The sequence below is a fragment of the Lepidothrix coronata genome, unplaced genomic scaffold (genome assembly GCF_001604755.1).
Source record: "Lepidothrix coronata isolate B3197 unplaced genomic scaffold, Lepidothrix_coronata-1.0 Scaffold74, whole genome shotgun sequence".
Taxonomy (NCBI): domain Eukaryota; kingdom Metazoa; phylum Chordata; class Aves; order Passeriformes; family Pipridae; genus Lepidothrix; species Lepidothrix coronata.
This window is the reverse complement of record NW_016690254.1, coordinates 755,831-778,035: the sequence shown is the minus strand read 5'-3', so window position 1 is coordinate 778,035 and position 22,205 is coordinate 755,831. Positions and strand designations below refer to the sequence as shown.

The 22,205-nt window shown below is 37.2% G+C and overlaps 1 protein-coding gene across 1 annotated transcript in view; it reads left to right on the top strand.

The window, feature by feature from the left end:
* The window catches only part of LMBR1 (limb development membrane protein 1), a 66,770-nt gene that overhangs the window by 24,142 nt on the left and 20,423 nt on the right, over positions 1-22,205 (top strand). Inside the window, exons 5-7 of the mRNA XM_017819403.1 lie at positions 1,604-1,707; positions 20,487-20,613; positions 20,826-20,894. Of these exons, the coding sequence (XP_017674892.1) occupies positions 1,604-1,707; positions 20,487-20,613; positions 20,826-20,894 (300 nt within the window). The remainder of the gene's footprint in view (positions 1-1,603; positions 1,708-20,486; positions 20,614-20,825; positions 20,895-22,205) is intronic.

Below are 22,205 nucleotides of genomic sequence, written 5' to 3'. Positions count from 1 at the left end.
CACAGAATTGTGGAAACGTGCACTTTAGGGAAGGTGAGGGACTAAGTCTGTTTTTCTCTACAAAGTAAAAGCTGTTTTTTTCAGGATGCAGAACATGTGACAGTAGTTAGACCTCTTAGCTGCAAAACTGCAGGTAAGCTTCTGCTTTTATAAAGAAGAAACACCACATCCTGTACGACTTCTGATAGGATGAGTGATGATGGGTTTATGTTTAGGCACCAGAAACTGGCTGTTCAGAAAGTGTTCAGCTTAAAAAAATCTTTATAGAGCAGATACCCTAATGGAGATTAGCTGTCACTTCAGGCTGTTTGCTAAACCTATTCCCTTCCTGCAGATGTCACATGTGTCTTACAGATGTCCTAGTTGTAAGTAGGTGTTGATTTTTCCCGTGGTTGAGAATGGCTGAGGTTGGAAGGAGCTCTGGAAATAACCTGCTCCAAGCAGAGTCGGTCAGGGAAGGCTGCTCAAGGCACTGCCCATTTGGGTTTGAATATGTCGAAGGGTGGAGGTTACAAAACCTATGGGCAACCTGTTGCAGTGTTTGAATACGCTCACAGTGGAAAACATTTGGGATTTTTAGTTTGTTTGTTTTTCTTCTTTCCTCTTATGGCAAAGTAGATTTTCCAGTTTTTCAGTTCATGCTCATTACCTCTTCTCCATTCACTGGATACGACTGTGAAGATCCGACTCTGTTTTCCTTTCCTCCTCCCTCATCAGATATTGATATCAGATATTGATAAAATCTCCCCAAGTCTGCTCTTCTTTGCTCTCTGTCCATTTGTCCAGCCTGTTGAGCTTCATTGGAGTGGCGGGGGAGGACACTGCTCTTCCCCTTCTTCTCTCTTGAACAGACTTGCTGGGGATGTGGTCTCTGCCATCACCCAGGTCACTGATGAAGATGTTAAACCCACCATGAACTCCTTGGGGTTTATATAGCACTGGTGACTGGCTTCCAGCCTAACTTTGTCCTGCTGGTCACAACCCTGGGAGCCCAGAAGCTGATCCAATGTTCAGAGTCCACTTATCTAGACCTTACTTCTTTAATTAGACTGTGAGGGGATTTATAGGAGATGATTGAAAGCCTTACTAAAGTTGAGGTAAACAACATCTACTGCTCTCCTCTTGCCTACTGAGCCAGTGGAAGGCTGTTGTTGCTATCTTCTGGTTTGGAGGTGACAATGGCATTTGTGTATTGCTCATGTTAAAATCCATGGTTTGTCGGAGTTTCTCTTGGAAAAAATTTGGAGGAAGTGATTACACAGAACTGATTCCTGTGAGATTCACTGATAACAGTAAAATACTTTTGTCCTGAAAACTTTGAAGACAGTTCTCTAAAGAGCCTTCAATGAGATTTTGTGGAAGTAGTCTGTTGTTTCAGATGTTTGCTGCTGTGTAAGTTGGTATCCAATTTTTGTTTGAAGATCATTACACAGAAACGGATGTTTTTCAGCAATGACCTGCCAATAACTGTATCCATAAAAACCTGGCTGCTGTTAGCACTTGTATGTATACTACTTTGTTATATATAAGGGAGGAAAATGTAGTATCTTTAACTTTTAAACCTTAGAAACATATAATGTAAACTTTTTCTTGTCTGTTGCAGGTTTGTGGAATCTTGCTTCTCTTTTTTCAAATCTATGTTTGTTTGTGTTGATGCCCTTTGCGTTTTTCTTCCTGGAATCAGAAGGATTTGCTGGCTTAAAAAAGGTAGGAAAACACTGTTAAATATGGAGTAACTGCAGTATATATTTCCTTTTCAGCCCTTCTTTCCGATGAAACTGAAATAATAAATTTGGGAGGATTTGGCTCTGGCATGTGTGTGCTTATGTGAAGGTGTAAATACGGCTGCACAGTCTTGCACAAGCCATTGTGTGGGGGGAAAAAGGTATCCTGAAAAGCTACATCTTTGGTTGTTTTTTTTTTTTTTTTTTTTTTTTTTTTTTTTTTATTTTGGTTTTTTTTTGTTTTTGTTTAAATGAAATTATTTAGTCAAGATTTTTTTGGAAAATGAGGTTTAGTCAAGTTTTTTTTGAAAATGAGGTTTTTTGGGGGGGATGGTAAAAGGAGAGAAGGTTCAATAAGTACACTAGAAATAACAAGGAAAAGGAGGACAGGTTTCTTGCTAATGGGAAAGGTGATTAAATAACAGATGATCCTGTGAAGACAAGCTCGATTTGTGAATTTTAAAATTACAAGTGTCCCAAAGAAGATTCAAGTATGGTCAGTATTTAAATAATATGTTAAGAAAACTGTCTTAAATGGGTAAAGAATACCCTAAAATATTCAACTTAGTTGAATATACTTAAGAGAGCCAAGTATTTCAGTGAGGCATGGAACTTGGCAAAGCAATTTTTGAACAATAGAATGATAACGGTTGTGTTAATATGTGAACTAAAGAATTACAGTGAAAAATTACTATAATGGAGGCACATCAAAATGAATTTCAAATCATAAATATCAAATAGATTAAACTGGAATGACTGTCTGGGGACCAATTGTAACGCGTTTCCATTAATCTTTATCATCCAAATGATTACACTTTTGTTTTTAATGATACTACACTTGAGGGAATTCTGTTCCCTTCGGATGACAGTTCTCAGAAAGCAAAGGGTCTTGGAAAGTGATCTGAAGTCTGGAAAATGAAAAGAATTAAAGATGGATTATAAAGACTATGAATCATTGATGGATGGCATGTCATGTAAAGCCACAGGGGCATAATTGTGTTTGGAAGGAAAACGTAATTCCTGGTGGCATTGACGGGAACTGGCATGGAGGCAGTGATGTTGCCATTTTTGCTCTTGGTGGAATTAGGGAAAACTCAACTGAAGTGCTGCATTCAAGTTGGGATTTTAGGGCTCATTTAAGAGAGAAAACAGATCCTTCATGCAGTAGTTTCTAAGAAAAATTTTAATTCGAGAGAACAACGTGGAGAAGCGAAAACTGTATTCCACAGCTCAAGGTACTGGGAGATATTACTTAGACTGAGCTGTGGCAGAAAACACCACCCTGGCCGGGCCCTGCTGGTGTGTAAATGTTGTTTGGCATTGCCTTGTGCTGAGCTGATGATGCCGCGTCTTTGCCGTGTATTGACCAAACTGCAGATGTGTGTCCAGGGCCCTTCAGCTACGAGTTTGGATGAGCAAACTAATGCATTCAACTTTAAAGGAGTTTGATGATGGGCTACTGTGTTTAACTCCTTTTGTCGCTCTTGGCTGGAAAACACTCTCCTCTCTTCTTCCTCCACTTCAGGTGTCTACAGGCCTAAGAACTTTTAGCAACTCCATTTGTCCTTCCAGTTTTTGTGTGGAGGCCACCCATTTTCCTTTAAGTGTCTAGCCATTGCTAATGTGTATCTTTTCTTCTAAAAAAATAAGTTAACTGATTTCAGTGAGGTTTGTGTCTCCTGCAACCCAACAAAACCAAGGATTCTCTCCATTAGCGTGCCAGGTGCCATCATTCTGGTGTGTCCCCTTGACTTGCAGAGTTCTCTTGGCTCCAACAGATACTTTATGTATCCCGGATACATTGAACTTGAGCTTTACGTGAAACTTTGATAGTAACAGTGATAGTGGCTATCAATAAATCCCATTCAGGATAAATAAAATGACCATTACATGTTTAAGCTGGGAAGCATCTGTAACTCCAGATGAGATAGAACCATAATCTTTTTCAGATGTCAGGAAAAAGGTGATTGTTGCTGCTTTAGAGTAGTTTGGCTTTTTCATGGGGTAGATGAGATCAGATTTTAGTATTAAGACCCACCTTTTGAAAGGGCAGTGAACTCAATTTTGGAATTTTTTTTTTTTACTTCTCGATGTTTTTGGAACATCCCAGATGCCAAATGTGATTCCTGGTATAAGTGCTCAAGGCCTTTATCCAATATCTGTTCTACCAGACTGCTCTGTTTCAAAGTATCCAAAATGGATGCAGACATACTGAATTGTTTGATCAGTTTGGAGTGAGCCTCAAGGCCGATGGTGAAGATGTAGAAATTGTGGTCTATTTTAATATGAACATACCTTGTCTTTGATCACTTTTGTTGGAAAATAAATGGCAGATGTCACTTCTGGACTAAGTTGGTAGTTAAAATTGAATGTGCTGTTCTGTTCAGATGCTCATGCAGATAAACAATTCTACTTGCAATAATTACTATATATATTTTAAAATATTACATCACGTAATTGGGTACTTAGAATCTGGGAAAATTTATGATTAATCAAACTTGGGATTACATGTAGGTTTTTCAGTTGTAGAATCTGTGAAGGAAGGGTATTTCCCATCTTATTTTACTTCCTGTAGATTTTTGTTATATTTCTTACCTCTTTTCAGATAATATTTTGAGACCATGATTGCTTTGTAGAATTCTGTTACTTTAACAAATTATTTTGTGTAAATTTAAAAAAATGTTGTATTTTGTCATCCATCACATCAAACTAATGGACCAGAGAGATAAAACATTGTTCAAATGCTATTACTGTTCACTGGAAAAATCAAGATTTCAGTGGTCTCAATTTAAAAGAACATTTCATACATTTGGCAAAACTTGCAGCATTTAAGAGAAGAGCAAGCTACTGTAAGTGTAAAGACATTCAGTAAAGAGATTTGGCATGGATATGTAATCTTTAATCTTTCAGTTGGGAGTTGTAAAAGCAGTTGATTCTAGATACCCAACTCAGCTCAAAATTTGGATAAGATGACTGCTGCCATGGAAGCTTTTATGCAAGTCATCTTGGATTTGTCATTGAATTACCTTCGTTATAATGACTACATAGGTCATTTGAGATTTAGGTGTGCACAGTGGAGGTGTCTATTTGAACGTGTTCATATATGAATTACTGGCTGGATTTTGATAGAAGTTGTGAAAATGAATCATTAAAAGAGGTTCATTTCTGAAATGGAACAGATTTTTTTACTTTTTAATGGATGTCTTTGTTCAGATTAAATAGCAACAGTAATTTTAGTTATTATCACATATGGACCTAACCATCAAAGTTTTTAGCCATCTATTTGAGTGTTTATCATAGACTGTGCTATAAGAGCTGATTTTATGCACTGACTGTAATGTGACTTTTTTGCGAGCTATGATATTTCAAATAGCTCATAGGTTGCTGTTAAAGCTTTGTATAACCTTTCTTTCCATGTTCCTGTATTGTAGCCTTGCTCCCTTAACTGTTTGAGTTTCCTGAATCAGAATGGGTTTGATTAACCATCTTCCAATTTGCTAAGGTTTTTTTTTCTTGGCTGCTAGTATACTTTCTAAATGGCACATGGCCCCCCTTATAGACTCAGTTTAATTCCCCAGGGCAACAGTTTAAAACCACCAAGGGCTTGCATATTGTGCAGAGGAGAGAAATTCGGAAATTAGACACCCGCCATAGACGGATGCAGTGCTCTCCTGAAATTCAGACTGATTCCTTGCCTAGTTTTTAATAAAAAACCACTATGTTAATTCAAAAAGGGCATTTTGGGCCTAGGGAGGTTGACCATGCCCTTTTAAGGAGCTTAAGTGCTGCTCTTTGCTCTAGTTTATTTCCATTTAATGGCAGTTGCAGATTTCTGATATCAGAACAATAATTAGAAACACAATATTGGAGGTGTATGATATACAGACATGTATGTGCATATATGTGTGTATGGACACGTGTATTTTTGTGCAGATATGTGAATTTAGTTTTTCAAAACTACTGAAGTAATTGAAGGTCACAGTGATACATTACACCTTAGCCAGTGCATTAACTGAGCTATTGGAGTACTTGATGTAACTTTGATCTCCTGCATCAGTTTTAAAAGCGGTTTCATATCTTTCTATGTTCTCCTTGTCTTCCTTTGTATAGTCTGTGCATAAAGTTATGTTCCTTGTTTAGAAAACCTTTCAGTTCTTCATCAGTGATGTGCTCAGATTCTGTAGTAGTTATGAAGCAAAGATGTCAGCTGTGTTTCTTTGTGTCAGAATCAACCTCATTCTTTGTCATTCCCTCCAAAAAGAAAAAATGTGATATTTGCAGTTGAGCATCTGTAGGTCACTGCACAGAAAATTACATATGTGCTGCTGTGTGAAGGAGGCAATCATTTTTGAGGAGATAATTGCTATACCTTTTCTTGACCTTTAAAATATGCTTTCTCTTGATGTAACTTCAGCAGAAATTTGTATGTATTTGAAGTTGACAAAGGTAAAGATGTTTAAGAGTAATTTCCTTGTAAGAAAATACAAATAGTGCAACCTAACCACTGTGACAAACTGGAATAACTGGGTATTGTATAATCACAAGTGTAGAGTTTTAAAAAGGCTTTATGAAGTATTTTACCTTAATACTGATCTTTGAACTTGAAGTCATAGCATAAAGTTTAACATGAGCGACAGCAACATCCTGACCAATTATCCAAATTATCCAGACATCCCAAAATGTTCAGAACACAACACACAAAGTCTGTGGATTAAGAGGTTAACTCCTGGAACATCAAAAGAAGTGCATGATAGTAAAAACAAATAGTACAAAAATTTGAGGTAACTTCCTTGCTTAATTAATTAGGTAGACCAGGTGGAAGCGAAGAGGCCAGAGCTGGTGCTCAGAATGTCTATAAAGCTGAGCAACATGACAGCACAATGGAGGAGGAACAAAGATTTTTTTAATATACTTCTATCCTGTGTCACAGTTTGAAATTGTCCTGGTTTATGTCCCTTTTGGCAAACTTACATAAAAGTGACCCTGTACTGTATTTTATGACCAGATGACTTTTTTCCCAGTGGCTAATTTGTATCAGATCCCCATCTTAAAGAGACACAGAAATGAGTAGGAAGTCCAAGCCGGTTTGTCTCAATGAGCTTTCATTGCATGCTTTCATTATTTTTGCTCGTTTTTGCCACTGATCATCCATAAATTGTTGGAAATGAGTGATTAAGGAAGTGCTGCTTAGTGTTAGTGGCACATGCACATTCTTGGTATGTTTTTTGTGGGTGAGAGGAAATCGCGTACTGCACAAACAAAAAGGAAAACTCCTGCTGGGAACCTTTCAAGGAAATTTAACTTGCGTAATGTTTTGATCTTGGTGTTTATTACAGAAAATAAGAGTAATATTTCACCAGCTATTGTTATGTGTCAGCTAGTCTCTCCATCTGCTTGCCTTTCCTTGATAGCTCTTCCCAAATCCTCATTGAGTTTATTTTAATAAAAACACCACTTAAAAATGTAGCAGTTTATTCATACGCTGAAGGCAGGTGAGCTGGGCCAGTGTTCAGAACATTTATTGTGTAGTGCTTGCTACTGTATAAAGATTTGGCTGTGGTGGCTGCAAAGTCCTGCCTGAGTTAGCAGCGGCAGCTCAGCCTGTGCAAGTAAAATGCGGGGTGTAGGTTCCTTTCCAAATGTGAAATGCAGTGGTTTTTGCTCTTAAAGACAGATTTCTTCCCTTCACCTCTTTCACTGGAGCATGACTTTTAAAAACATGTTTTACAAGTAAAATTACTTATTTGGGGAGAGGGTGAAAGATTGAAGCTTTGCAGAAATACCATTATTAACATTTTTTGAAGCTGCTTTTTTGCTGTAAAAGTAAGTTATTTTTAGTTTGCTGAGCAACCCCAGTGTGTGTATGTCTTCCATCTCCTCAGTAGTTGATTTGATCCACTCTATCTGTAGCAATGACTTTTCCCATTCATGTCACCACGAAATAAGACTGAACCTAAGCTTCAGTGTCTGATGTATTAGGTTGCAATGCATTGTATTTGCAACTCTAAGTAACAAAACACAGTAATAAGTACAGCGAACAGTGAACCTGCTGAATTTTTTTCTTGGTGTGTATGGAAATTCTAATTTCTGTATTTTTCCAGCAGCTTTGTTATTTGTACCAGTAAAACTCTGGTACAACTATAGGTGTAGAACACTGTAAAATATATTTTCAGGATGTGACGAAGCCAATGTAGGAAGTATATTTAAAGTTAATTTTGAAGTATTTACTTTCAGAACCTTTTTTGCTTATTTCAAGCAGTTTTCCATGGAAAGACAGTGTTCCTTAATGGCAAAATACTGACAAATAAGTGGTTTGGAATTCCTTTCCAATATGAAATTATCTCTAATTAAAACCAGTCAGTTTTTAAAATTTGCCTTGATTTTGCTGGAAAGGGGATTTGGAGAATGCATGATCTTGAACCCTGTTTGCAAACAGCATTTAACTGTGCTTTATGCTTGCATGTCCCTCTGGCTGCAGTACCCATGGGCCACTGTGTGTAATGGTTCTCCAAATAGTCTTGAGGTGCCCTGTTAACAGTGGATGTTTATTTGGCATTTAAGCTCATATTTATTTGTCTATAAAATCATTCAGCATGAACTGAGACTTTAGTGCTCTGATCTGTATGAAATGTTTACTAGTATGTAACTGAATTATTATACATTATATTACAACCCATTTACTCATTCCATTAGTGATACCAGAGACAAAAGTTGTTTAATCAGTCACATCAAAGGCAGCTGTTTGGGTTTGTATTTTTGACATAAGCTGACATCTCAAGTTCAGATATGAAATCCAGTTTTTAAACTGAAGTCCTTTAAAATGACACCACTTAAAATTTATTAGAGTTTGTTGTTGTTTAGAAGCAGATCCTGATTGTTCTGGGATTCTGATTTGGCAAGCAGCTTGTTCAGGGTTTTTCCCTCTCCCTATTAAAATAGAAAAATACTTAGCTGACATTTGCACAAACCCATAACATAATCTGTAAGATGTAAGGTGCAGAGTTAAGGACTGTATTTAATGGTAAATCTTGCATTAAGGATGGTCCATATCGTGAACCTTCATGTGCTTCCTGCTTCCACCGAAGTCTCAGAAATGCTGTGTACGTGGCTAAATGTAGATTGGGTTTGTAATTTGTATTGTAGAGGACAGGCCCATCTAATATTAAATTTGAGAAGACCCTATAAAATGGCAGGAAAGGGAAGATGAGAAGGTTTACTATACTTGTTAGCATGTCACATTGATAAGTGTCTACACTAAACTCCAAAAATATGTTAAAATTATAGCTACACTACCGGGTCCTTCATTTGCAGTTCTGCAGAGGAAAAATAAATTCTTCTTTTACAGATATGTATGAGCAAATTTGTCTTAAAAGAGTTTTGTGAGTGTAAACTTGTGACAGGAGTATGTAACTCTACTGTAGATTCATGTAAGATGAAAATACCTTTATCTGTAAAAGTATTGCAGTGAAGTCTGTTTTCTGTCCTTTCAGAAACAGTGTGAGACAAAGTTGCATTACACACAGTAAGAACATGAAAATTACTACAGGCAGGTCAACAGAGGTTGGAAATGCTGGTTGTATTAATTTTTATAATTCAAAGCCTCAACTTCAGTATGCATAAGGCTTTTTTGACCTAACTGTCTGTATTTAGACATTTAGGATCCAAGACTGTGCAGGACAGATAAATAACATGCAAGTATTCATCAGCTTAAGGCCACACCATGTGTCAATGAGGGTGAAATAAAAAGAAATTCAAGAATCAGTGGCCAGGAGAGAAAAACTTGTCTGAGGAGGAATAATGGCTTACTAGGAATTTGTTTTTGTAAGTATGTAAAATATTTTATAAGATTTTATAAGATTTCTTGCTTAAGTCAGTTGGGGGCATTATATGCAAAAATCTGTCTTTTTTTATTTTAGCATAAGGAGATCTGTGGTTTGTTGAATATATGTAACAGTTCTGTACCTGGGGACAGCTGAGGGGGAAATAAGTGGATGCTGGTTGTTGCACACATTGGATCAAGATGTGATGAGATGTGATCTGTGCTCCGTTTCATTGAAGTAGTTAAATGTCAGTAGGTTGCTTCCATAAATTAGAATGTACTTCATTTAAAGAGGCCTCAGTGTAAGTTACAAAAAAATAGGCTACCAGGAGATAAGCTAATGGTAGAGTTTATTTGGGATAGCTTTTCTGGACTGCCTGCCTCGCTGCCACGTCGTTAGCTGAGCAGTGCTTCAGCTTTTCTGCCACAGTATGTGGTGGTTTAGGTTATAATTACTTTTTTTGACCAACTCTATAATGCTGGATGAGATAGAAAATCATATATGTAGATAGAAAATCAAAATGTGTCAGGTTATTCTGTGTTCTTGCAATGTTTTCACGTGTTTGAGCTGTGGAAATTTTTAGAGTAACAAGATGAACCAAGGATTGTTAGTAATATTGGGGTAAAAATACTGCTCAAAGAAAATTATGTGTTCTTTTGAACTGTGGTTTTCTGACCACGACTTCTCCAGCACACTGTGAGAAACTGCATTAGGTGACACATTATGAGTAGGTAGAGTCGTCTGTAAAACTGCTCAGTTTTGGAAGCTAGCACTGGAGCATTAGTTATTCCACCCCTTCTGAGCCAGGAATGAGATGCATTGCTGAACTTTTGTGCCTTCCCCACGCCCACGTCGTCCTGAACTTGCACATTTGTGCTGTATGTAGCGTGTTTATGCTTTCTAGAGTTTCCACAGTTCTTTGCTGAAAGCCTTAACGTGTAGCTGGAAGCCTGCAAATGGAATGAGATGTGAATAATTTTCTCTGCTGCTCTCTTAGTGAATAAATTGAGTGGGTTTTTTTCTGTTACAGTTTTTATTTTGTTTGGTTTTAGGATAATTTGTGGAGTTCTGCATGAGCAAAAATAGACACGTTAAATACTTCTACTACTTGTAAAGTGTGTAGATGGAACAGCTCCCAATGCTATGCTTGAGTATCTTCATTTATCATTGATGTAACTGAAGCACTGTGTTCTAAAAGACTTTTTCCCTAAGACACTTCTTTTTAGGCAGAAATGAGTAGTTTTTAAATTTTGTTTGGATGGAGCATTCTTAATGCCCTCTGTAGACCCTTCTGTTTGTGGTAGATGACAGATGTGTGTCTAAAAAGCCTGAGATGTATTTCTTCTTTTTTTATTTATTTTCAGTTTATAATAAAATTAATGTAACTGTTTCATTTAAACTAGAAAAGTTTGCCATCCTTTGGAAGGGAAGTATTCACACGTGCAGGATCCCTGAAATGACTGTAATTCAGGGGATCTAGAAGGCCCCTTTCTTAGTCAATGGAAAAAGGCAGGTAGGTGCCTCAAGGATTTGACATGTCTGAGTTAAAAGCTTCAAGAGGCAATATGAGCATCTTCCCATCTCAGTGTTTGAGTTTCTCTTATTAAATGGTAAGAAACATTAAATTGATCTCCTCTTTGAAGAATGTGATTTGTTTTATAAAAATGGCTGGTTTATGCATGAGAAATCTCTTAATTAAGATTTGAGTATTTGAATACTTTTACATTAATCTGTGTCTTCATTTAAGTCTTCATTAACATCAAGCAGTGACAGTTCAGGACAAGCAAAAATTTTGTCTCTGTTGTAAGTCTATTCATACGTTTCTGTTAATTTATATAAAAATTTAAAAATACTTTACAGATGTAATATAATTAGAATTTTAATTCACAGAGAAGAAAATTTCCATATAGTTTTATATTGATAGTGGAGAGGTTTAATATAAGTGTCCTAATCGTAGAAAGGCATTAAACATTTTTCTAATAGAGTTCCTTTTATTAAATGTGAATTTACTAGGCAAACACCACTTTTGATTCCCTTTCTAAAAGCAACGGGCTTTTATTAATACTGATAACCACGTGATACTTAGACCTTTAGTCTGTATTATTTATTTAGTATTACTAGAAATACTCCACATTAAGGATTGTTCTGTATTAAGAATTACTTATTTTGAATTGACAACACAAGGAAGGAGCTAATGCATGTGTAGTAAGGATTTGTGAGGCAGACCACAGCTTAATTTACAAAGCAAAGGAGGAGGGAGAACCAATGAGTTTCTCCTGACTTTTTTTTTTTTTTTCCCCCTGATGTAGCTTTTAGAAGGGTTTCCCAGCTTATTAATAGAAACTTCCAACTTTCTGGTGCTTTGACTAATTCCCAGAAGTGTCTTTTCTTCTTATCTTATTCACCCTGTCAGGGGGTTAGTAACAGACATGACTTCAGGGTTTTTTGAATTTAATTTAATTTTTTTTTTTTTCTATTATTTTTCTTCATTTTAGAACTTTAAAAGTGGCCTGTGTGCTTCTACATGTCATTTGCTTTTGGTAGCTGTCTTCAGGGTTTCTTTCTGCCAGAAGTATAATCACGAATTCCAAGTCTTTCATTATACTTTTGCATTACTTATCTTAATCCTCTGCCAAGCTACAAGATGTTGGAAAACTTGTGTTTATCTTCCTATCACACCAGTCCAACAGGAAAGATTCTTTCTGATCCAAAAGTAAGTGATTAGAGGGAGACTCATAGTGTCAGAAATCCCACAGCTCCCGTGTTGTTGTTGCAGGTGGCTTTGGAAAGTCTGGGAAACTTGGTAGGTGGAAGGAATGGAGCATCTGAGAGCTCCATTAGTGAGGGCTGGGCTAGAGAATGGAACAGCAGAGCAAACTTGTGGGGGAAAGGGTAACCTTGGGGCAGTCATTTTACAGTGTTATCCTTTGATTTCTTATTTCCCTTCTCCCCCAAAGGTTTGGGTTGTGTGTCAGTAGATCTGCATCTGTCCTTTTTAGGATGGGCTGCAGAGGGTAGTCGTGTACATCTGACAGCTGTAGACTGTAATTATTTTATTCCAGCAAGTGTGCATTTGCATTTTCTTTACTATTCTGTCCAGCTTTTCCTTATTTTCAGAAATTTTTATATATTCTGTTACAAAATTTGGAAGGAATAATGTTTCTAATGTACTATTTCTATGTTAAATCTACAAGAATGATACCTAGATGTGGAAGAGCCAGGGTATGCTCTTTCCTTAAATAATTTTAATCCGTGTATTTGAAACAGTACCTTAATTGCTAGGCAATAAATGAATCCCACATTATCATTCTCACTGGAGTCCCTGTTCTATTGGATAATTAAATAAGTCCTAGGGAAAAAAGTGAGGAAAAACCTGGTTTTTATCCGAGTTGCAAGGATACAAGTCTGCAAGGAGTCCATCTTGGTTCTTAGGTTATTTCACTGAGTTATGTCTGTGCAGTGGTGTCAACAGGAAAGTTTGATGGATATGGAGCCCAAAATATACTATAACACTGGGGTTTGATACTCCTCTGGGACTTTGAAGGAGAGCCTAAGTTTTCTTTGGCAGAGGAGTCAGTCCAGTGGGTGTACTGCATCCTGGATAGATGTCCTTTTCACCAGGCTACTAAATAAAGACACCTTTTTCTTGACCTCAAGTTGAGGTATTTTGGTCCTTCATTTCCAACTCTGCAGGCATAGGTCTAATACTTATTGGTACATCTCTTTGGCCAGTACCAAAGAATTAATTATGGTTTTTTCCCATCAAGTTCCTTTAACTTTCATTTGGTTTTTCTCTCTCCAGTTCTTAGTTTCTCTTTGAAATTTCTGGATTTTGTTACTTACACCGTGTTACTGTTAACTTCTATACAGTTAAATGATTTTAACTGCCTCCTCTTGCTCCATTGGCAGAATGGCAACCACTGTGAAACCATTTGAGAAAATATACTAACACAGACATCAGCTGGAAGTTTCTGGGAATGTATTATGACTGATTTTTTACTGTTTGTATTGTGTGGAAAATAAATATAAACTTTAAAATATATGTATTGTGGTGTGATGAAAAGTGCTCATTTTAATCTTAACATTCCCACAGGCTGAAAGGATTCTGTGAGGGAAGATGTGGTGTGGGAGAAGACACAGTTGGTTCTGGTTACAGCCTGAAGTATTTGGTTCTTTTATGGACAAGGAAACATTTTTTTCTGATTACTTGAATCTGATGCCTGAATATATTATTTCTTGATTAAAATTTTCTTAACTCACTCTGTGAGGGTCCTGAGTCATTAGCACCTACGTTTTTTTAAAGAACTGAGTTCTCTTAAAACTACAGCTTCTGGCTTTGACTCAGGAATTTGTATAGTCTCATAAGGTAATGACCCCATAGCTAAATATCTGTGTGCTTAATGTAGTGTTTCATGCTACCTGATGCAAAATGGGTCTCCTCTGCTTATTAAAAAACGTCTTTCTGCACTGCCTTGAATAGGTTGGAGCCAGATTGCTCCAAGTTTGGTGTCTAGCCATAGAAATGGGTGGAATGCTTGATGCTCATCTCTTCACTAATGCCCCCAAATTGAGAAAGAGGGGGTGTCTCATGCTAAAATTGTAATTGATCTTAATATATAACATCCTCAACCTCATACCCACTGTAATTCTCGCTTTTCTAGTGCCTCCATTTTTCCTGCAGATGTTTGTGTGCATGTTTGTTGCAGTCAGCCTTGCACTGAACAAATCTTGAGGTTACTAAGACTCCTTACTGTCACCTGAAAACAATGGGCCTCATGTGTACTTTAAATGTGCCATGACTGCAGAAATGTTTCCCAGGCTTTCCCCATGGGTCAGGGCATGGTGTAAAAAGTGATGTTTACCTACCTTGCAAGAGGTCAAGATGTCCAAGCAGAACTGTGTTCAAATATTCAGCACCATAGAAACCTAGTTAGGGCTCTCTGGTTTTGTGTGTAACATGTAATTTTTACTTCATTGATAATAGTTTTTTTTTGTTTTTTTCTGCACAATTTGCAACCAAATTAAAATACGGAATTAACAAAAGCTATTCCATGTCCCACATTGGCAATGTAGCTCCAAAAATGTCCATTTTATAGGAGCTAATAATATGTTCATCAAAATCACTATAGCCAGGTAATGTTCCAGCAAAGAGATGATTTTTCTTGAGGTAATGATGGGGCTGTAGCTCTTTGATTTTACCAGGAATTTAGCCTCTTACAGAAAGAGAAAATAACATGTTGAAAGTTTTTAATCATTCAATTATTTTTAATCAGTTATTTATTCAATCAGCATTAAAACAAAGGAACTCTTGGTAAATATTTGTACATATGTGTTAAAATTCATAAAGCATTAGAAAGCATTAAAAACTAGGCTTAAATTTCTGAAGAATATTTGTGTTCCTAATCACAACTGGCAGAGCAAAAATTGGCAAAAAATGGCTTGACTGCTTTCATTTTTTTCCCCAAAAAATAACTTGTGAGTTTCTGGCACAGAGTTGTGTCACTGCTTGGAAGATAATGGTATCTTCCACAGTGAGTTTCCTGGAATGTGGTGCATGTTTTACCATAGTCTTGCTAGAATGGCAGTTGTCAGAGATTTCCTTTTAAACTTTCCAGAGTTAACTTGAGGCTCTTAATGGAGAGAGGAGCAGTCAGGATGTTTCTTGCCTGTGTGCTGTCCTTGTAGGTCACTGTGGTCAGGAAAGATCCTTGTGCTAATCACTGACTGTGTGAGATGTCTGAGACTTTGTGGACAACCAGTGTCCAGAGGAAGGTCTTCACTTGTTACCCATGCCAGCTTAATGGCAAAGCATTTTGTATATATACAAAATATATACCTTTATATAATATATATAAATATATAACATATAATACATATATATATATATATATACATTTATATAATTTAAAGTAGTCGCAGAATTTCAAATGGGAAGAAAAATGCCCAACACTGTCTCCATTATCAAGAGCTCTTCCTTTTCCTTATTGAAGAGTTTTAAGAAACTGTCACTGCACATGTTCCCTTCCAAAGTAAAACCAGTCTCTAAGTATTATGTGTGAACACGCACAGCAGGAAAAGTCTCACTGTGTTGTAAGTGGCATAATAGTCATCCTTTAACACAAATGTACTGATGAAGGAGAGATGGTTTCCTTAGTAATTTTGCTTTCTGAATTTCTTGTATGACATCTGTTACCCCTTCAAGATTGTTGTTGCCATTTGTACTTCATTGGCCTTTTCAGCTGAAGGATTTCCTTTTTTGGCTGTGTACTGGTTTTTAATGTCTTTTGGCTATTTGTCATCCAGGATGACTTATCTGTGTTAATCATAATAGGAAAGAAACATGGTAAGATTTTGATGACACCTTCCAGAGTAGCAATTAAAAATTTGTTGGAACACTTCTAGAATAATTAAAACCATTCCTGCTAAAATTAGGTTTTTCTGGAAACTTGAACCCCTAGGCTTGGTGCTCCAGGCAGCATAAGTAGCTCAGGATTAAACTAAAGACTACTGAATGTCTTGACAATTGAATTTTAAAGAATTAGAAGTCTGAAAGTCATGTGTCTGTAAGGCTGTACAAACCACAAGATGCATAGAATGTGTTTGTAGGAAAGCTTTTATTTGTAGTCAGGCCTTGAGAGCTTCAAATGCTCTTTTTTTTTTTTCCCCCCCACTTTCCCCCCATTAGTGTATAGAGAAGATGACAGATGTTACTGGGCTTTTGGCAAGTTCCAGTCAACTGGGATTGATGTGTTAAACATCTTTCCTTTAATAAAATACTTCACTTGGTTAAGTGCTCACGTTAAAGGACTAGGAGGATTTTGAAAATGTGCTGTGAAACTTTGAAGTTTAAAAGAAAAGGGGAGTGGGGAGGGGCATTGAGAGTATAATCTGTCAGTCCTTTTTCCCAATTTCCTTGCTAACCAGTTTAATTACAATTTCTATTGGATTATAGTAATTTGCTTCCAAAAGTTTTTGTTCACCATAGTTTTTGTTTTTCCATCTTCCACAAGAGACCCATTTTATGTGTCAGGTTGGCCTGTATGATGCTAGACTTCTGCTCAGGGACAACAGGGAATTGACTTTCAGAAGTGGCTTTTGCCTTATGGATAATCTGAAAGTCACTTGAGGAAATTGTGAGTGGAACTATGCTTGTAGTGCAATGACAGTTGATGTTTTGTTCTAGATACTTTTGTTCTTTATGTTCCACTTCCAGTTCATCTCTTTCTCCTTCTTAGTGCTTATTCCCTCTTCTCTGCATATCCCTGGGGAGTAGGAGCAACACCTACATGTACAAAAGTGAGGAGGCTTTTTGCGCCTCTTGTCTATAGTTAAAAATTTGTTTGTGTCACTCTTGGTATTTTTTGGATATCTTCAGGGAGTGTCTGAAGAACTAACCATGGTTTACATTGCTTCATCTATTTCCTTTGAGGACAATGTCTCCTGATTACAGATTCAGATTTTCTAATCTTTGAGTGGCAAATAATCTTTCTAATCCCAGGCTTTATTCTAGATGAGGTTTTTTTTGAAAGGAATAAATTTTTTCTAGGTCTTTCTGCTTCCCTTATTTCTTTCCCACACAAATATAAGCTGAAGTCACAGCAATATTCTTAGTGTATAGCAGTGAAAGTATGAAAACCTTAACATATTTCAATTACCAATTTAATTTTAAAATTCAAGCTCAATTACATTTTGTGTGTTTTGTGAATTTCTTTTTGATGTGCCAGGATGTTCGGTTTGTCTAAGAAATCTGGGTAATATAGTGGGGCTGTGTGAGAGAAGCGAAGTGACTCAAAGAAGAAACGTTAAGCCAAAACCAAAATGTCGGGGAAGAGGTTTTTGCTCAGGAAAAAAATAAAAATAAAACCCATTGAATTTCAAGGTTTATTTGGATAGTTTTGCTTTACTGAAATAAAATGCAACACTGCTTGTATTTACCTGTATCTTTCTCAAAGTCAGGAGTATAGATTTTTGCCCAGCTTTTAAGTTAGTGATGTTACTAATGACAATGTTCAAGCTATGGATTTTTCACTGGAATAAACAAAACTACCCTCAGCAGAAATAAGAAGTAGTAAGGGTGTCTAAGGCTCATTTCTCACTAGTTTGTAATGTGAGGGTACCTGAGCACTGGCACAGGTTGTCCAGGGAGGTTTTTGAATCTTCAAGCTTGGAGGTACTCAAAAAACACGTGGACACTGTCCTGGGCATCCAGTGCTAGGAGGCCCTGTTTAATGTGGACCAGGTGACCTCCCGAGGTCCTTGCCAACCTCAGCCCTTCTGTGATTCTCCAGAGGTTTTCCCCATGTGAGTGTATGCTCGGGGGGAAACTTCTGTAACTTTTCGTTCCTTACAAGTTGCAGCTGTTTGGCAGATACACTAGTGTGTGTAAGTATGAACTAATGTGCCTGGAACATTAATGTTTTCATAGGGCACAATCTTATGGGTGTCTAAGTATTTACCTATATGCCTTAAGTGTCTTAATTTTTTTTTTTTTTAAATCCTTTACCGTTACCAGGTATTCATTGCTGTTTATGACAGAATATTTCTATGTAATTTCACTGAAGTTCCTAAAAATATTATTATTTTACTATTTTAAAATGATCATCAGTGTGTGATTCCTGGTGTGTATGTGCTGTAATATAAACAATGCCCTGCTTTGGAGTGAGACGTCAGTCCAGCTTTTCAATACACATGAGACTGCAGTATTGTTGGTGTATCACACATGTGGAGATAGATATAACTACTGAGAGCAAAAGGAGATTGATTCAATTTTCCAGGAATCTAAGATTGATCAAACTAGCATGGAAACAAAAAAATGGGGAAGGCTCATTGGGCAGCTTACTGGCTTTTTCTAGGGTTTGTGCCAATGGTACTTGTGGCCAAAAGCAATGGTTAGCTCTGGGTACTTGCTGTGGTCATTCCTTTTTTTGAGAGTGAGTGTTACTTGTATCGTCCTAATCTTACCTGTCTTTAGAGAACACCTGCAGTATGAAAAAGTGTTATTTACATTGACTGTCTCCATAGTAGTGTATTTCTTCTTTGTCTATTTTGACAATCCAAGGGAGGAGGACTTGGTGCTCAGGTCACTATATAAAATGAAATATTTTCCAGGTTTATCCAGAAGAATCTGCTGCTGTGACAATTGAAGTCAGAGAGGCTGAGATTTGTGCATGTGTCTCATAGAAGGGAAGAAAGGAATCCAGTTTCTGTGGCTGAGGCCTTCAGGAACCCAGACAATAGATTTATATTTATTGTCTTGGAAAGCCTGAAGTAGATCTCTGTGCATGTATCCATGAAAGTTTTGGGTTTTCTTTAGTCCTTTGCCTTCTGCTGTAAAGTAAAGGCTCTCTATCAGTGCTCAGTACTTAGACTGTCATCTGTTTGTTTCCTGGTAATTTATTACTCAAGTTCAAAACTTTACACATGTATTTGCCTTTGATGCTCACCTTCAAAATAATTCATGGAAGACTGAAAGCTGGTGTTTGAACACTACAAAAATAACATTTTTTCAACTTTTAACAACCTCAAAGCTCCTTTTCTTACATACAAAATGCATTTTAGGAGTAAAACTGTATCCTATCCTATGCTACTTTAATTTGAAATTTAGTTGTTTGAGATTGTTTATGGATTTGGACTTCATCTGTCCACTTTATTCTTAAGGGGAATTTTGTGAAGGTCTCTTTTTATCTATTTTCCTTTGTGCCACCTTAGCTGTTCTGCAGAGGCCTGGTGGAGGAGAGGAAGCGCTGTGCTACAAGTCATCAGTGCTCATGGTCAGGATGCCTGAGGTCCTTGTTCATGGTTGATTGTTGTGATTATGTAGGGAGCGTAATTTTCAGGGTAAATGCCATGTAAAGATTACCCTGTTAGTTAAGCAGTGAGGGAAGAGGTGACAAAAATAGACAAACAACGAATTAAAACGAATTTTCTGCTTTTAACTACCACATAGTCTTTGCAGTGAAATATCCCCAAGTTGGTGTGAACCTGTGTGAGAAACAAGAGTTGGGTTTGCTTGTGGAGCAGTGTACTGGCAAACAAAGAAAAATAAAAGTAAAATTGTTATTTGAACATCAATCTAATGGTCCCTTCATAGGCCAGGATGCCTGAAGAAAGTGTCCAAATTGCTCTATTGCTCAAAATTAGTTAAATTAGTGATAAAAACACCAGCAAAAAGTAGGTATGATTTTATATGTTGGTATACTTATATTTGCAAATCTAAGACAACTATTAGAGCAACTGTTCGAGCGTTGTTACATGTTTAGACTGGAGCAAATGCTGTGGTCTGTCACCTTGTAGAGGAGTGATTTGTGTTGTGTTTCACGAGGCACGCAGGGATGATGGGAATGATGGGAACAGTGGCTGCAGAGGAGCCAGGAGCCAGCAGTACTCCGGCTGTGCGCTGGAGGGCTCTGAAGACTGACTGGTGCAGCTGCAGCTGCAGAATGTGTTTTAAGGAAATTGGTGCATTGTACCTGCGCAGGGTTTAATGCTTGCCGGGCCATTTGGCTATTTGCCATAATTGGCTTTCCATTCCCTTGATTGGAATCATAGATAAAAATTTGCTAATCCACTTTCTTTGCTGAAAGTATTAGGAAAGTAATCCATCTTTTAAAAATGCTCGAGCAAAATCATATGGTATAAAGAGTACTTTATGGAATAATGAGATTAATGAGAACTGTAAGGCATATGCAATTTAAAACGTTTTTCTATGGGTTTAAGGGGGAAAATGCAATCTGGACACTATAAAACCATAAGTACTTCCTTTTTTTATGCACTGCCTTTTAAATGTGCATTACATGTTATGCTTTTGTCTACATGATAAAATGTGAGTATATATTTAGGAAGAAGGATCTGCTATTTATTTGTAATTTTCTTATATTTAAAAATATCTGATTCAAACTTCTTGACTGTGTTCTTTCCTTCCTCTCCCCTCTTCTGCCCACAGGGCATCAGAGCACGCATTTTGGAAACCCTTGTAATGCTCATCCTTCTTGCACTGCTTATCCTTGGAATCGTATGGGTGGCTTCAGCACTCATAGACAATGATGCTGCCAGTATGGAGTCTTTATATGGTATGGAATGCAGAAGAATTGTAACACTAATTTAATTTTAATTACAGAAATGGGTGTTTCCAGTTAAGTATATTTTTAGTAAATGCTATGTGAGTATTGCACAGGTTATAAAGAATCTCTGTTCATTCAGTCAGTGCCATTTTTCTCTTAAATTCTGTGACATAAGTAGCCTGTGTAATAAGCTAAGGCTGTGCTCAATATTTTCTTTACAGACCTCTGGGAATTCTACCTCCCATATTTATATTCCTGTATATCACTGATGGGATGCTTGTTACTTCTGTGTAAGTATTTTCCTGATTATTCCAAAAGATGAACCAATTTAATGTTGGGGGGTTTTTGTGTGGGTTGGGGGATATTTTTTTAGTAGTAGGGATTTTTTCATGATTAAAGGAAATTTTTTGATTGTGAAAGTTGCTTGATTTTTTTTTTTCCTTTTCCTAGTAAGTTTAAATTCAGATGTAAATCTCTTAGGTTTGGGCTCTGAAGTTTAAACAAATGGTACCTTACATTTCTGGGTTTTGAGCAACTTCAGACCTCACCCAAAACAATTTTAACTTATAACTTGTTAAAGTAGGTAGGTGAAAAATAGGAACTCCATTCTGCAAAGAAAAGCACAACTTTTAAATGAAATGTCTGCAGGAGGTTGGCAATATGGTGAGAAAATTATTTTGGAATGCTTTGTCCTATATTCAGTAAACTACCTTTCTTCCTTTTGTAATTGAAAATGTTGCTGTGTAGACAGGAGTTGGAAGATGGTGCAGTCAGGTTTCATAATCACAGAGCTGGTATCTGGCCAGTCTGCAGGTCAGTTATGCAATTGCATTTAAAACAAATGCAATAAAACCCCCAACTTTATATCAACTGGTCTTAGCCAGAGTTGAGTCTTCCGTATTTAGGGGAATAAGAAACATTATGGAAGGCTCCAAATCCCACTTATAATCTCAACCCCATCCCTGAATGCTTTCTAGAAAACTGCTGAGAGGGACAGAACATATCCCTTTCTAGACTGTCATGGTGTCATCCCTTCTCCAAGCTTGATATGTTCAGAGCTAACCCAGGGCTGCCACTGTGGAGAAGGGGTGGGGAATGATAATCTGAAATGTCCCTAATACTAAGCAGATCTGTCTATGAAAGAGACCTTGGTGAATCTCCCTAGGTTCTCTGTGTGTGCAGATTCCCAAATCCACTTTGGAGGAAGCTGGGAGAGGTAAAACACTGTGGTTCTTGGTGTCTGGTGCAGCCTGTTCCAGAGTGTGATTCACAAGAGGTACTAATAATGGGAAGTTGGTTTACAAAACTTCTGCATCTGCCCCGTAGTTTTGTTTCAGCAGAGCTGAAAACACGGCCTGTGTTCTGGGGCTGTTGTAAACCAGTTCACCAAAATCGTTGTGATTAAATGCCAGTTTTTGGAAGAGTTACGTGTGTCTTGTACAAGCAAATCACTGAGGTTATTTAAGGCCCTCCAAAAGCTGTTAGATCTGTGTAGCTGAAAGGGCAGCATAACAGCAGTGAGTCAGCTGCTGGAGTGGAGCTCCTGTAGATCTTCAGCTGGTTTAGTTGCTGCAGCAGTGTTTGAGTAAAGCCTATTGCAG